Consider the following 14346-nt stretch of genomic DNA (forward strand, 5'->3'; position numbering starts at 1 on the left):
GAAAAAACACCTATCAGAACTTTTGGGACACGGCAAAAGCAGTGCTCAGAGGTCAATTTATAGCAATAAATGCACACATCCCAAAAAAAGAAAGGGCCAAAATCAAAACATTAATCCTATAACTCAAATAAACAGGAAGCAGCAAAAGAAGCCCTTGGGCACTAGAAGAAAGCAAATAATAAAAATTAGAGCAGAATTGAATAAAATAGAGAATAGAAAAAGAATTGAAAGAGTTAACAAGGCCAAAAGCTGGTTATTTGAAAAGATCAAAAAAATTGATAAACCATTAGCCAAACTGAGAAAAGAAGAACAGAAGAAGCAAATAACCCGAAAAAGAAATGAGATGGGTGATATCACAACAAACCCAGCTGAAATTAAAAGAATCATAATAGAATATTATGAAAAATTGTACTCTAACAAATTTGAAAACCTAGAGGAAATGGACAAATTTCCAGAAACACACTACCCACCTAAACTAACACAGAGGCAGAACAACTGAATAAACCTATAAGGAAGAGACTGAAAAGGTAATTAAATAACTTCCAACAACAACAAAAAAAAACCCATGGCCCTGATGGTTTCACTGGAGAATTCTACCAAACTTTCAGAGAAGAGTTAACACTAGTACTACGAAAGGTATTTCAGAGCATAGAAAAAGATGGAATACTCCTAAACTCATTCTATGAAACTAGCATAACCCTGATACCAAAACCAGGTAAAGACACTGCAAAAAAAAAGGGAAAATACAGACCAATATCCCTCATGAACATCGATGCAAAGATCCTCAACGAAATTCTAGCCAGTAGAATTCAACAACATATAAAAAATTAATTCACCATGACCAAGTGGGATTCATACCAGGTATGCAGGGATGGTTCAACATTAGAAAAACAATTAATGTAATCTACCACATAAATAAAACAAAAGACAAGAATCACATGATTTTATCAATTGATGCAGAAAAGGCATTTGACAAAGCCCAACACACATTCATGATAAAAACTCTCAGCAAAACAGAAACAGAAGGGAAATTCCTCAACATAACAAAGGGCATTTATACAAAGCCAACAGCCAACATCATCCTAAACGAAGACAGTCTGAAAGTATTCCCCTTGAGAACAGGAACCCAGCAAGGGTGCCCTTTATCACCACTCTTATTCAACATTGTGCTGGGGGTCCTAGTCAGAGCAATCAGGCTAGAAAAAGAAATAAAGAGCATCCAAATTGGTAAGGAAGAAGTATCTCTATTTGCAGATGATATAATCTTATACACAGAAAACCCCTAAGAATCCACAACAAAATTACTGGAACTAATACAAGATTCCAGCAAACTAACAAGATACAAGATAAACATACAAAAATCAGCTGGATTCCTCTACATCAACAAAGAAAACGTTGAAGAGGAAATCACCAAATCAACACCACTTACAATAGCCCCCAAGATGATAAAATACTTAGGAATAAATTTAACCTGAGACATAAAAGACCTATACAAAGAAAGCTATAAGACACCACTGCAAGAAAACAAAATAGACCTACATAAGTGGGAAAACGTAAGTTGCTCATGGATCGGAAGACTCAACATCGTGAAAATGTTTTTTCTACCCAAAGTGATCTACAAATACAATGCAACCCCGATCCAAATTCCAATGGCATTTTTTAATGAGATGGAGAAACAAATCACCAACTTCATATGGAAAGGGAAGAGGCCCTGGATAAATAAAGCATTACTGAAGAAGAAGACTAAAGTGGGAGGCCTCGTACTACCTGGTTTTAGAAACTATTACACTGCCACAGTAGCCAAAACAGCCTGGTACTGGTACAACAACAGATACATAGACCAATGGAACAGAATTGAGAATTCAGATGTAAATTCATCTAACTATGCGCAGCTGATATTTGACAAAGGCCCAAAGTCCATTAAATGGGGAAAATACAGCCTCTTTAACAAATGGTGCAGGCATAACTGGATATCCATCTGCAAAAAATGAAACGAGACCCATACCTCATACCATGCACAAAAACTAACTCAAAATGGATCAAAGACCCAAATATAAAATCTAAAACAATAAAGATCCCGAAGGAAAAATAGGGACAATGCTAGGAGCCCTAATACGTGGCATAAACAGAATACAAAACATAACTAACAATGCACAAACACCAGAAGAGAAACCACAGATAACTGGGAGCTCCTAAAAATCAAACTCTTATGCTCATCAAAAGACTTCACCAAAAGAGTAAAAAGACAACCTACAGACCGGAAAAAATGTTTTGGCTATGACACATCTGACTAGGGTCTAATCTCTAAAATCTATAAGATACTGTGAAACTTCAACCACAAAGAGACAAATAACTCAATTAAAAAATGGGTAAAGGGTATGAACGGGCATTTCACCAAAGAAGACATTCAGGCAGCTAACAGACACGTGAGGAAATGCTCAGGATCATTAGCCACTAGAGAAATGCAAATCAAAACTACAATGAGATACCATGTCACCCCAACAAGGCTGGCATTAATCCAAAAAACAGAAAATAATAAATGTTGGAGAGGTTGTGGAGAGACTGGAACACTTATACACTGCTGGTGGGAATGTAAAATGGTACAACCACTTTGGAAATTGATTTGGCGCTTCCTTAAAAAGGTAGGAATGGAAGTACCATAAAAATACAATCCAGCAATTCCACTCCTTGAAATATATCCTAGAGAAATAAGAACTGTCACAAGAATAGATATTTGCATACCCATGTTCATTGCAGCACTGTTCACAATAGCAAAAACATGGAAACAACCTAGGTGCCCATCAACGGACGAATGGATAAACGAAATTATGGTATATTCACACACTGGAACAGTACGCAATGATAAAGAACAGTGATGAATCTGCAAAACATCTCATAACGTGGATGAATCTGGAAGGCATTATGCTGAGTGTAATTAGTCAGTTGCAAAAGGGCAGCTATTGTATGAGACCACTATTATAAGAACTCAAGAAAAGGTTTAAACACAGAAGAAAACATTCCTTGATGGTTATGAGGATGGGGAGGGAGGGAGAGGGGTAGCCACTAACCAGATAGTAGACAAGAATTATCTTAGGTGAAGGGAAGGACAACACACAATACAGGGGAAGTCGGCACAACTGGCCTAAACCAAAAGCTAAGAAGTTGCCTGAATACAATCAAACACTTTCAGGGACAGAGTAGCAGAACCCGGGGTCTGAGGACCACGGTTTCAGGGGACATCTAGGTCAACTGGCATAAGGAAGTTTGTTAAGAAAATGTTCTGCATCTCACTTTGGTAAGTGGCGTCTGAGGCGGTAAAAGCTAGCAAGCGGCCATCTAAGATGCATCAGTTGGTCCCAACCCCCCTCAAAGAAGAATGAAGAACACCAAAGACACAAGGAAAATACGAGCTCAAGAGACAGAAAGAGCCACATAAACCAGAGACTCCATCAGCCTGAGACCAGAAGAACTAGACGGTGCCTGGCTACCACCAATGACCACTCTGACAGGGAACACAACAGACAGTCCCTGATGGAGCAGGAGAAAAGTGGGGTGCAGAACTCAAATTCTAGTAAAAAGATCAGACTTAATGGTCTGCCTGAGACTGGAGGAACCCCGGAAGACATGGCCCCTGAACCCTCTGTTAACTCAGAACTAAAACCATTCCTAAGCCAACTCTTCCGACCAAGATTAGGCTGGACTATAAGACATAAAATGATACTTGTGAAGAGTGTGCTTCTTAGTTCAAGTAGATACATGACACTAAATAGGCAGCTCCTGTCCGAAGGTGAGATGAGACGGTAGAAAGAGACGGGAGCTGGTTGAATGGACACGGGTAAATCTGGGGTGGGAAGGTGGACTGTGCTGTGACATTACAGAGAGAGCAACTAGGGTCATGTAACAATGTGTGTATAAATTTTTGTATGAGAAACGATCTTGAACTATAAACTTTCACTTAAAGCACATAAGAAAAAAAAGAACACACACTTTTACATATTCCCTAGCACAACTCAACAAGCTTGTGCAGAGAACACACACCAGCTCATACAGTTTTACACACTCACTAGCAAATACTCATTAACAAGTTTGCACACAGAAAACACACTGGCTCACACACTTTCACACACTTGCTAGCACGATAGTCCTTAACAAACACATTCACACAGGGAACATACTAGTTCACACGCCTAGAGGTGCTTACTGGCACAGGTACATTCTCGTTAACAAGTTCACACAGAGCACACACACTGGTTCACATGCCTTCACACGCTTGCCAGCACACGCTCATTAACAAGCTCTCACACAAGAATACACACTGATTGACACACTTTTTACAGGCTCACTAGCACACAGTCATTAACAAGCTTACAAACATACAGGGCACACTGTAGCTCACACATTTACACACTTGCTAGCATAGGCTCAATAGGTATGCACATACAGAGAACACACCAGCTCACACACTCACATGCTCACTGACACACTCATTGACAACCTTGCACACACAGAACACACACTGGCTCACATGCTTACACACACTTGCTGGCACAGAGACATATGCTTATTAACATACACAGCACACACACCAGCTTGCACATTCTCACACACTCACTAGCACACACACATTGACAAGCTCACACATCTTAACTCATGTTTTTATGTACTCACTATCACACTCATTAACAACTTTGCACACAAAAAGAGCACACACTTGCTTGTGTGTACACACTAGCATATACTCAGGAAGTATGCACATAGGGAACACACCAGCTCCTTCACTTTCACACACTCACTAGCATACACACACATGCTCATTAAAACCTTACAGAGCAGATACCAGCTTACATACCTTCATATGCTGACACACGGACACACTGATTCACAAGCTCACACATAGAGAACACACACTGCCTTACATGCTGTCACGCTCACTGCCACACAGGCACTCTCATTAACAAGCTTGCACATGGAGAATACACACCCACTGGCTTGCATACCCGCTACAGCTGGCCACACTGACTACCAAGCCCACACAGACACAAAGAACACATTATTGCTTCACAACCCTGCTAGCACACAGACACACACTCATCGTGAGCTCACACACACACATCGGCTCTAACACCTGGAGGCCACAGACATGCAATTGTGACCAAACTCCCCCGTCCTCAGCTCCAGGGCAGGGGTGGTGCCTACCTTGGCCCTCAGCAGTGTAGCCCAAGCCGTGGGGACACAGCTTCCTGTAGACGGAGGTGCCAGGCAGGGGGCAGAGTTCACAGTGTGGCCCCCAGCCGCGGGCCCCCAAGCAGCAGCATTCTGTCCTGCTAACTGTCTCGCCATTGCTCGATGGCACATGGCACACCGCCTGCAGCACCTCGGAGAAGCAGGGGCCGCGCCGGGTGTCTGCAGAGAAATGGGCCGGGGAGCGGGGGTGGTGTGTGTATGTGTGTAGGACCGTGTTATTGGGCACCCACACCCCGTGGGCTCTCAGATGTCTTGGGCACGCCTGTGGATGTGCATGGGACAGAACTGTCCAAGTCATCATGTCTGATACTGCTCAATACCCTCTGTGGGCTGGGACATGGGGTGACGTGCAGACCCAGAGGTAAGGGATAAGCAAGCCCCTGGCCCGGAGGTTGACGTCTTCCCGAGGACTAAGTATGTCTGCTCTTTGACCCCAGAGAGAACAGGTGGTCCAGGGCACATCAGGGCGGGGCCAGAGGGGGTGGTGCCCTGGATGGGCCAGTGGAGACCAGGCAGAGGGGTGATGTGGAAGGATTCGTGGGAGTAGGGAGGACAGACTTGGAAACCGGACTTCGGGGCGAGGCAGAAGAGGCAACTGGTGACTCCCAGGAGGCTGCTTAGATGTCCGGGGGGTGCTGGGGTCTACGCTGAGCTTACTTTGGGGTGAGCTGAGTCTAGGGGCTGGGGGTATCCAGGAGGCAGCTGGACACACAGGCCTGGGGGCAGACATGGTGGCTGCAACTGTGGGGGTGGAGGCTGCACTGGGGCTGTGAGGAGGGTGGACGTCATCTAAGGACTGAAGCTTGTGTGTGCGGGAAGTAGTTAAGTCTCCAGGGCAGATGATACCAGCGGGCAAGCACCAAGAGACACCCACGGGTTCAGCCCCCAGGAAGCCGTGGGCCTGGGGAGGGGCCATTCCTAGGGTTGGAGGAGTTGTGGAAGCCAGGGCAGGGGCCACGGTCAGCTTTTACAAGGTGTTTGACTGAAGGGATGGAAGGGGAGAGTAGGGGGTGGAGACTTCTGTCCCGATGGGCTCAGCACCCCCTCTCCATCCCCACGGTGCCCCAGACCCCATCCCTGTCTGCACCCTGAGCCTGGCCATGCTCACCCTGGCATTCCGTGAGGGAGGGGCTGGGCTGGAAGCCATCGTCACAGTCGCAGCGGAAGCTTCCCGCAGTGTTGATGCAGCGGCCATGGTCGCAGAGGCCAGGCTGGGTGTGGCATTCGTCCTCATCTGGGGGAGGCGGGTGGGGAAGGGGGGAGGCAAGCTGGCAGGAGGCCAGAGCTCACAAAGGTCTTCCTCGGGGCTACCGCTGGCCCTCTCGCCCTGATCTCCCCTTTCTGTGGGGATCCCTGCACCCTTGGAGCCCCCACACGTGCCTGCTCTGTACCTGTGCAGCCCTCCTCGGAGCCGGGCTGGGGCCGTGAGCCTGGTGGGCAGACACACGTGAAAGTGCCGATGAGGTTCTTACATATCATGCCGTGGGCATGGCAGTTCTGCTGGCCGTTGGCACACTCGTCCACATCTGCAGACAACCATGAGCTATGGAGGCCTGGGATGTGGGGACTGGATCCTACCCCTGGGAAGGAAGCTGCCAGCCTCCGCCCAGCCCAGGCCAGTTTCAGGCTTTGAGAAGCCAAGGGGGTCAGGACTGACCCAAACACCACATCCCCTGCCCATGCTGGGGTCTGGGGTCATCCTTGAATCTGTCTGGCCTTCCCCAGGGTCCCTGGAACATTGAACTGGAAACAGCCCTTGAGGAACCAAGTCCCAGACCAGGACTTCTCTGCCTCAGCCATCCAAACCTGCTGAGTTGGCTCCAACTCATGGAGACCCCATGTGTGTCAGAGTAGAACTATGCTCTGCAGGGTTTTCATGGCTGTGACATTTTGGAAGGAGTCCTGGTGGCGCAGTGGCTAAGTGCTCGGCTGCTAACTGAAAGGTTGGCAGTTCAAACTCACCAGCAGTCTGCTTCCATAAAGATTTACAGCCTTGGAAACTCTGTGGGGCAGTTCTACTCTGTCCTACAGGGTCGCTATGCGTCAGAATTGGCTCAATGGTCACTGGACGGAATTGTGCTCCACAGGGTTTTCAGTGGCTGATTTTCTGAAGCAGATTGCCAGGCCTTTCTTTCAAGGTGCCTCTTGGTGAACTTGAACCACCAACTACCAGGGACTCCCTGCTAGCCCCAGATATGATAAAACCCAAACCAAACCTGTTGCTGTCAAGACCCCCACGTGTCTGTCAGTGTGTTGCACTGTGGTGGCTTGCATGTTGCTGTAATGCTGGAAGCTATGCCACTGATATTGCAACTACCAGCGGGGTCACCCTTGGTGGATGGGTTTCAATGGAGCTTCCAGACTAAGATTAGGAAGAAGGACTTGGCAGCCTACTTCTGAAAAAACTGAGCAGTGAAAACCTTATGAATGGCAGCAGAACATTGCCTGACATAGTGTCAGAAGATGAGCCCCTCAGGTTGGAAGGCACTCAAAACATGCCTGGGGAAGAGCTGCCTCCTGAGAGTTGACCTTAATGATGTGGATGGAGCCAAGCTTTCCGGACCTTCATTTGCTAATGTGGCATGACTCAAAGCGGGAAGAAACAGCTGCAAATATCCACTAATAATCAGAATGTGGAATGTACAAAGTATGAATCTAGGAAAATTGGACCCCCCCCCCAAAAAAATGAACTGCTGTCGACTGGGTTCTGACTCATAGCAGCCCCATAGGGTTTCCAAGGCTGTAAATCTCTACAGAAGCAGACGATCACATCTTTCTCCCACGGCGCCTCTGGTGGTTTCGAACCGCCAACCTTTCAGTTACTAGTTGATTGCTTTAACCACTGCACCACCAGGGTTCCTTAAAACCAAATCTGTTGCCATCAAGTCGATTCTGATTCTTAACGACCTTATATTTTCCTCCCTATGAGGAAAATTGGGAGTTGTCAAAAATGAAATGGAATGCATAAAAATCAATATCCTAGTCATTAGTGGACTGAAATGGACTGGTATTGGCCATTTTGAATCACACGGTCATATGGTCTACTATGCTCGGAATGACAACTTGAAGAGGAATGGCGTCGTGTTCATTGTCAAAAAGAACGTTTCATGATCCATCCCGAAGGACAACGCTGTCACTGATAGGACGATATCCATATGCCTACAAGGAAGACCAATTAATATGACTATTATTCTAATTTACGCACCAACCGCTTAGGTCAAAGATGAAGAAACTGAAGATTTTTACCAACTTCTGCAGTCTGAAATTGATCAAACATGCAATCAAGATGCACTGATAATCACAGGAGATTGGAATGCGAAAGTTGCAAACAAAGAAGGATTGGTAGTTGGAAAATACGGCCTTGGTGATAAAAACGATGCCCGATATTGCATGACTGAATTTTGCAAGACCAATGACTTCACTGCAAATACTTTTTTTCACCAACACGAATGGCGACTATACACAAGAACCTCACCGGATAGAATACAGAGGAATCAAATCTACTACTTCTGTGGAAAGAGACAGTGGAAAAGCCCAACATCACCAGTCAGAACAAGGCCAGTAACTGACTGCGGAACAGACCATCAATTGCTCATATGCAAGTTTAAGTTGAGGCTGAACTTAAATTAAAACAAGTCCATGAGAGCCAAAATATGACCCTGAGTATACTCCACTTGAATTTGGAGACCATCTCAAGAATAAATTTGACGCATTGAATACTAGTGACTGAAGACCAGACAAACTATGTGTGGGATGACATCAAGGACATCATACATGAAGAAAGCAAAAGGTCATTAAAAAACAGGAAAGAAAGAAAAGACCAAAATGGATGTCGGAAGAAACTCTGAAATTTGCTCTTGAACATAGTATAGCTAAAGCAAATGGAAGAAGTGAAGTAAAAGAGCTGAACAGAAGATTTCAAAGGGCAGCTTGAGAAGACAAAGTAAAGTATTACAATGAAATGTGCAAAGACCAAAACCAAAAGGAAGAACACACTCAGCATTTCTCAAGTTTAAAGAACTGAAGGAAAAATTCAAGCCTCAAGTTGCAATAGTGAAGGATTCTATGGAAAAAATATTAAACGACGCAGTAAGCATCAAAAGAAGATGGAAGGAATACACAGTCACTGTACCAAAAAAAAAAAAAATTGTAGATGTTCAACCACTTCAAGAGGTAACATATGATCGGGAACTGATGGTACTGAAGGAAGAAGTCCAAGCTGCACTGAAGGCATTGGCAAAAAACAAAGCTCCAGGAATAGATGGGATACCAATTGAGATGTTTCAACAAACGGATGCAGTGCTGGAAGTACTCACTCGTCTATGCCATGAAATTTGGAAGACAGCTACCTGGCCAACTGACTGGAAGAGATCCATATTTACGCGTATTCCCAAGAAAGGTGATCCAACGAATACAGAAATTATTAAACAATATCATTAATAGCACATGCAAGCAAAATTTCGCTGAAGATCATTCAAAAGTGGCTGCAGCAGTATATCAACAGGGAGCTGCCAGAAATTCAAGCTGGATTCAGAAGAGGACGTGGAACCAGGGATATCATTGCTCATGTCAGATGGACCCCAGGTGAAAGCAGAGAATACCAGAAAGATTTGTGCCTGTGCTTTATCGACTATGAAAAAGGCATTTGACTGTCTGGACCATAGCAAATTATGTACAACGCTGCAGAGAATGGGAGTTCCAGAACACTTAATTGTGCTCATGAGGAATCTGTACATGGATCAAAAGGCAGTTGTTTGAACAGAACAAGGGGATACCTCATGGTTTAAAGTCAGGAAAGGTTTGCGTCAGGGTTGTATCCTTTCACCATATATCTTCAATGTATATGCTGAAAAGCTGGACTATATGAAGAAGAACAGGGCATCAGGATTGGAGGAAGACTCATTAACAACCTGCATTATGCTGATTACACAACCTTGCTTGCTGAAAGTGAAGAGGACTTGAAGAGGTGGGATTGTAACACACCCTTACAAAGGTCACATCCCTGATCCCATGTAAAGAGAGAGTTTCTCTTCTATCTTACAAGACATAAAAGGAAAGAGAAGCAAGCAGAGAGTGGGGGGACCTTATACCACCAAGAAAGCAGTGCTGGGAGCAGAGCATGTCCTTTGGACCCAGGGTCCCTGCACGCAGACGCTCCTAGTCTGGGGGAAGATTGATGAGAAGGCTGACAGAGAGAGAAAGCCTTCCCCTGGAGGTGATGCCCTGAATTTGGACTTTTAGCCTACTTACTGTGAGGAAATACATTTCTCTTTGTTGAAGGCATCCACTTGTGGTATTTCTGTTACAGCAGCACTAGATGACTAAGACACTTGATCAGCCTCAAATTCCCTCAAACTCACTACAGAGCAGAACCACAACTCACAACAGAGCATCTGCCGTAGGCTCAACGGGGGCAGCGGTGGTTGAGTGGTAGAAGTTCTGGCTTTCCGTGCAGAAGGCCTGGGTTTAATTCCTGCCCAAGGCACCTCATGTATAGCCACCACCTGTCTGTCAGTGGGGGCCTGTGCATTGCTGTCATGCTAAACAGGTTTCAGCAGAGCTTCTAGACTAACATGGACTAAGAAAGGCCTGGCACTTGACTCCTGACAATCTGCCAGTGAAAACCCTATGGAGCTAATTAACGTCACTCAACTGTACACACAGAAATTGTTGAATCTGTGTATGTTCTGCTGTGTATATTATCAACAAGAACAAAACTCTGTGGAGCACAACTGTCCAATTGGCAACTGATCATGGGGATGGTGCAGGACTGAGCAACACTTCGTTTGGTTGCATTGTGCACAGGGGTGCCATGAGTTGAGGGCTGACTCAATGGTAACTAACAACTATCCCAGGTTCACTCAGCTCAGTGCCCTCCTCATTGACTGCTTGTTGCCACCCCTGGAGGCACAGATTCTTATCCCCTGAGTCACAGACAGGAGGCGGAGATGCTGGGATCACCCCTAGGTCTGTGTGACTCTGGGGCCCACTATGCTGACATGTGGTGTTTGCACAGGGGTCTCAAGGCCCAAGGTGGGGAACTCAGGCCGGCCCTGCCCCTTGCCCACCTGCCCACCTGCCCACCCATCTGCCCATCTAGGGCCCACCTCGGCACATGGCTCCGTCCTCCCGCAGGGAGTAGCCAGCTGGGCAGGTGCACATGTAGGAGCCCTTGGTGTTGTGGCAGCGGAAGGCGCAGAGCAGAGGGTTCAAGGCGCACTCGTCGATGTCTGAGGAGGCCAGTGGAAGTGCTGGCTAAGCAAGATCTACTTGCCAGACTCCTTCTGTCCCCAGGCATCCCTGGCACCCCAGAGCTAGCAGACAGGCCATACCCTCGCAGGTCATCGTGGGTCCGGGCTCAAAGCCGTCAGCGCAGGCGCACTCGAAGCCTCCGATGACATTGGTGCATGTGCCTTCCCCACAGGGGTGCCCGACAGAGCACTCATCTGTGTCTGGGGTGGGGGCAGGAGTGGTCAGTGCCTACAGAGTTCCCCCCATCCCCACTACTACCCTGTCTACTTCCCCAGTGATTCCACAGACTGGACTGGGCCAGAGCTGGGTCATCTCTAGGTGGGGCGAAGGGCAGGCATGCCGGTACATGTTCAATGAATGAATGATGAGTGCGCGACTGAATGAGTGAGTGTGTACATGAGTCAATGAATGAATGAGTGAGTAGGTGAGTGAATGAATGAGCAAGCAAGCAAATGAGGTGACTTAAGGAGTAAATGGATGAATTGTTGTTGCTGTTAGATGCCATCGAGTCAGTTCCAACTCATAGCGACCCTGTGCACAACAGAATGAAACACTGCCCGGTCCTGTGCCATCCTTAAACAATCATTGTTATGCTTGAGCTCACTGTTGCAGCCACTGTGTCAATCCACCAAATGGATGAATTAGAGAAGGAATAAATGAGTGAGTGAATGAATAAATGTGTGACAGAATGAATTAAAGGAAGAATAAATGACTGAATAAATGAATGAGAAAAGAATAAGTTAGTGTATGAATGAGTTATGAGTAGGGGATGAATGAATGAGTGAATCGATGTGTAAATGAATGAACAAGTGAGAAAACAAATGAGTGAATGAATTAGTATGAGTGAATGAAGGAGTGAATAAACGGATGAATGAACCAGTAAATGAATGTGAGTGAATGAATGAAAGAAATGAGTGTATGAATGAGTGAGTGAAAGAGTGAGTGAGTGAATGAAGGAGGGAAGGAATGAGTGAATGGAAGAGTGAGCAAGGGTAAGGAAAGGCTCCTGACCTGAGTGCTGTCTGCCCTGATCCCCTGTTGGTCTCTCTCCCGGAGGGGCTGGGCAGGCTACTCACCCACACAGCTGATGCCCGTGAAGTCCAGGCTGTAGCCGAAGGAGCACTCACAGCGGAAAGAGCCATCGGTGTTGACACAGAGGCCGTTAGAACAGATACTGGGGCTCTCCGCACACTCGTTCACGTCTGCGGGCAGCATGGGTTGCGGGCAGGGTGGGTGTCTGTCGCACACAAGGGTCAAGCCTTTTCCTTCCCAGGAAGTGAGGGCCCAGGCCCCAAGCCAGTGGGGTCCCCGGCAACCCGGAGAGCTACCCATAAGTCTTGGAGGGTGCCTGGGACTTGGGGACCCAGGCAGAGTGGGAAAGGACAGGGTGTGGGCGGCCTGGGCTGGCTCTTACACATGGGTGAGGCGCTCACCTTCTCGAGAGTCATCTGGGCCAGGCACTGCCCCATGGCCAAAGGGGCACAGCTCCTGGAAGGTAGCTGGACATAAGGGAGGGGTGGGTAGTGGTGGTCAGGGGCCAGGTGCAGGCCTTGTGGGGCGGGGAGCACTGATGGGCATGGGGAGGGGACAGAGTGGTGTTCACGGGCCAGGTGCAGCCCCCATGGGGAGGGAAGCACCAATGGGCATGGGGAGGGAACAGGGTGGTGGTCAGGGTTCAGGTGCAGCCTGCTAGGAGAGGGGAGCATGATGGAGGCCAGCAGGGAGAGCCGCAGTCAGCTCTGCCCTGATGGGGGTGCTCACCACTGCCCTCCTGAGGACACAGTTCACAGGGGTCCCCCCAGCCCTCTCCAGGCCGCATGCTGCAGCAGCACCGGGCCTTGGTGGTGTTGAAAGCTTTGGGCGTTGAGCACTTTCCACCCTGGAAATGGGTGAAGCAGAAGCTCTGCCGTGTGTCTGTGGGATGAGAGAATGAATGAGGGAATGAATGAATGAATGATCAAATGAATGAGTGGATGAATAAATGAGGGTGCAAATGCATTAGTGAATGAATGAATTAAGTGAGAAAATAAGGGAGTGAATGAATGAGAGAAGGAATAAGTGAGCAAATTAATGAACAAGAAGGAATAAATGAGTGAACAAATGAATGAGTACCTCCCTAGAGAAACTCTGTACCTGTGATCAGCAGGGGCACCTGTCTGGCACACTTCCCCCAACCCAGTCCTAGAAAGTGGGTGGTGCTGACCCACCAGCAGCCAATCAGAACACTCCATGCCCCTGGCTACAGGGATTGGTTCAGGGATGGAAGCGTGACCCACACTGGGCCAATGGGGGCCAGCCCTGGGGCTTTGGCTGGACCCCTGGGAATCCCTCCCAGCCATGTCCTGCCCACCTTCACAGCTATGGGAGTGCCCCCAGGGGGCCAGGGAGAATGGGTCAAACTTGGCCACTTCATTCTTAGATCAGAAGCCCCTTCCTGGGGAGGCAAAGCGACAGATTCCGGAGATCCAGAGGATCCTGGACTTCAGACCCCAAATCCTCCTTGCTGACCCCCAGCCCCAGACTCCCTTCAGCCTGAGATATCCTTGTAGGCAGGCTGACATTTGCCTCACCCTGGCTCCCACACTGGCCCCCCAAGCAACAACCAAAAAAAAAAACAAAAACCAAACCCAGTGCCGTGGAGTCGATTCTGACTCATAGGACAGGGTAGAACTGCCCCACAGAGTTTCCAGGGAGCGCCTGGCGGATTTGAACTGCCAACCCGTTGGTGAGCAGCCATAGCACTTAACCATTACGCCACCAGGGTTTCTCCTAGCAACAAATATAGGCTGAACTGACCTATAGGCCCTTGCCCTCACCCTCGATGTCTCTAACCTATGACAGAAGAGGCTG

At 47.4% G+C, this 14346-nt stretch overlaps 1 protein-coding gene across 1 annotated transcript in view; it reads right to left on the reverse strand.

Moving 5' to 3' along the window:
* The window catches only part of FBN3 (fibrillin 3), an 82380-nt gene that overhangs the window by 17263 nt on the left and 50771 nt on the right, over positions 1–14346 (reverse strand). The window contains exons 48-55 of the mRNA XM_049875805.1: positions 13258–13410; positions 12930–12995; positions 12573–12698; positions 11577–11696; positions 11352–11474; positions 6636–6770; positions 6353–6478; positions 5197–5403 (exon numbers count right to left, since the gene is read on the reverse strand). Of these exons, the coding sequence (XP_049731762.1) occupies positions 5197–5403; positions 6353–6478; positions 6636–6770; positions 11352–11474; positions 11577–11696; positions 12573–12698; positions 12930–12995; positions 13258–13410 (1056 nt within the window). The remainder of the gene's footprint in view (positions 1–5196; positions 5404–6352; positions 6479–6635; positions 6771–11351; positions 11475–11576; positions 11697–12572; positions 12699–12929; positions 12996–13257; positions 13411–14346) is intronic.

Source organism: Elephas maximus, chromosome 3 (assembly GCF_024166365.1).
Source record: "Elephas maximus indicus isolate mEleMax1 chromosome 3, mEleMax1 primary haplotype, whole genome shotgun sequence".
NCBI classification, from domain to species: Eukaryota; Metazoa; Chordata; class Mammalia; order Proboscidea; family Elephantidae; genus Elephas; species Elephas maximus.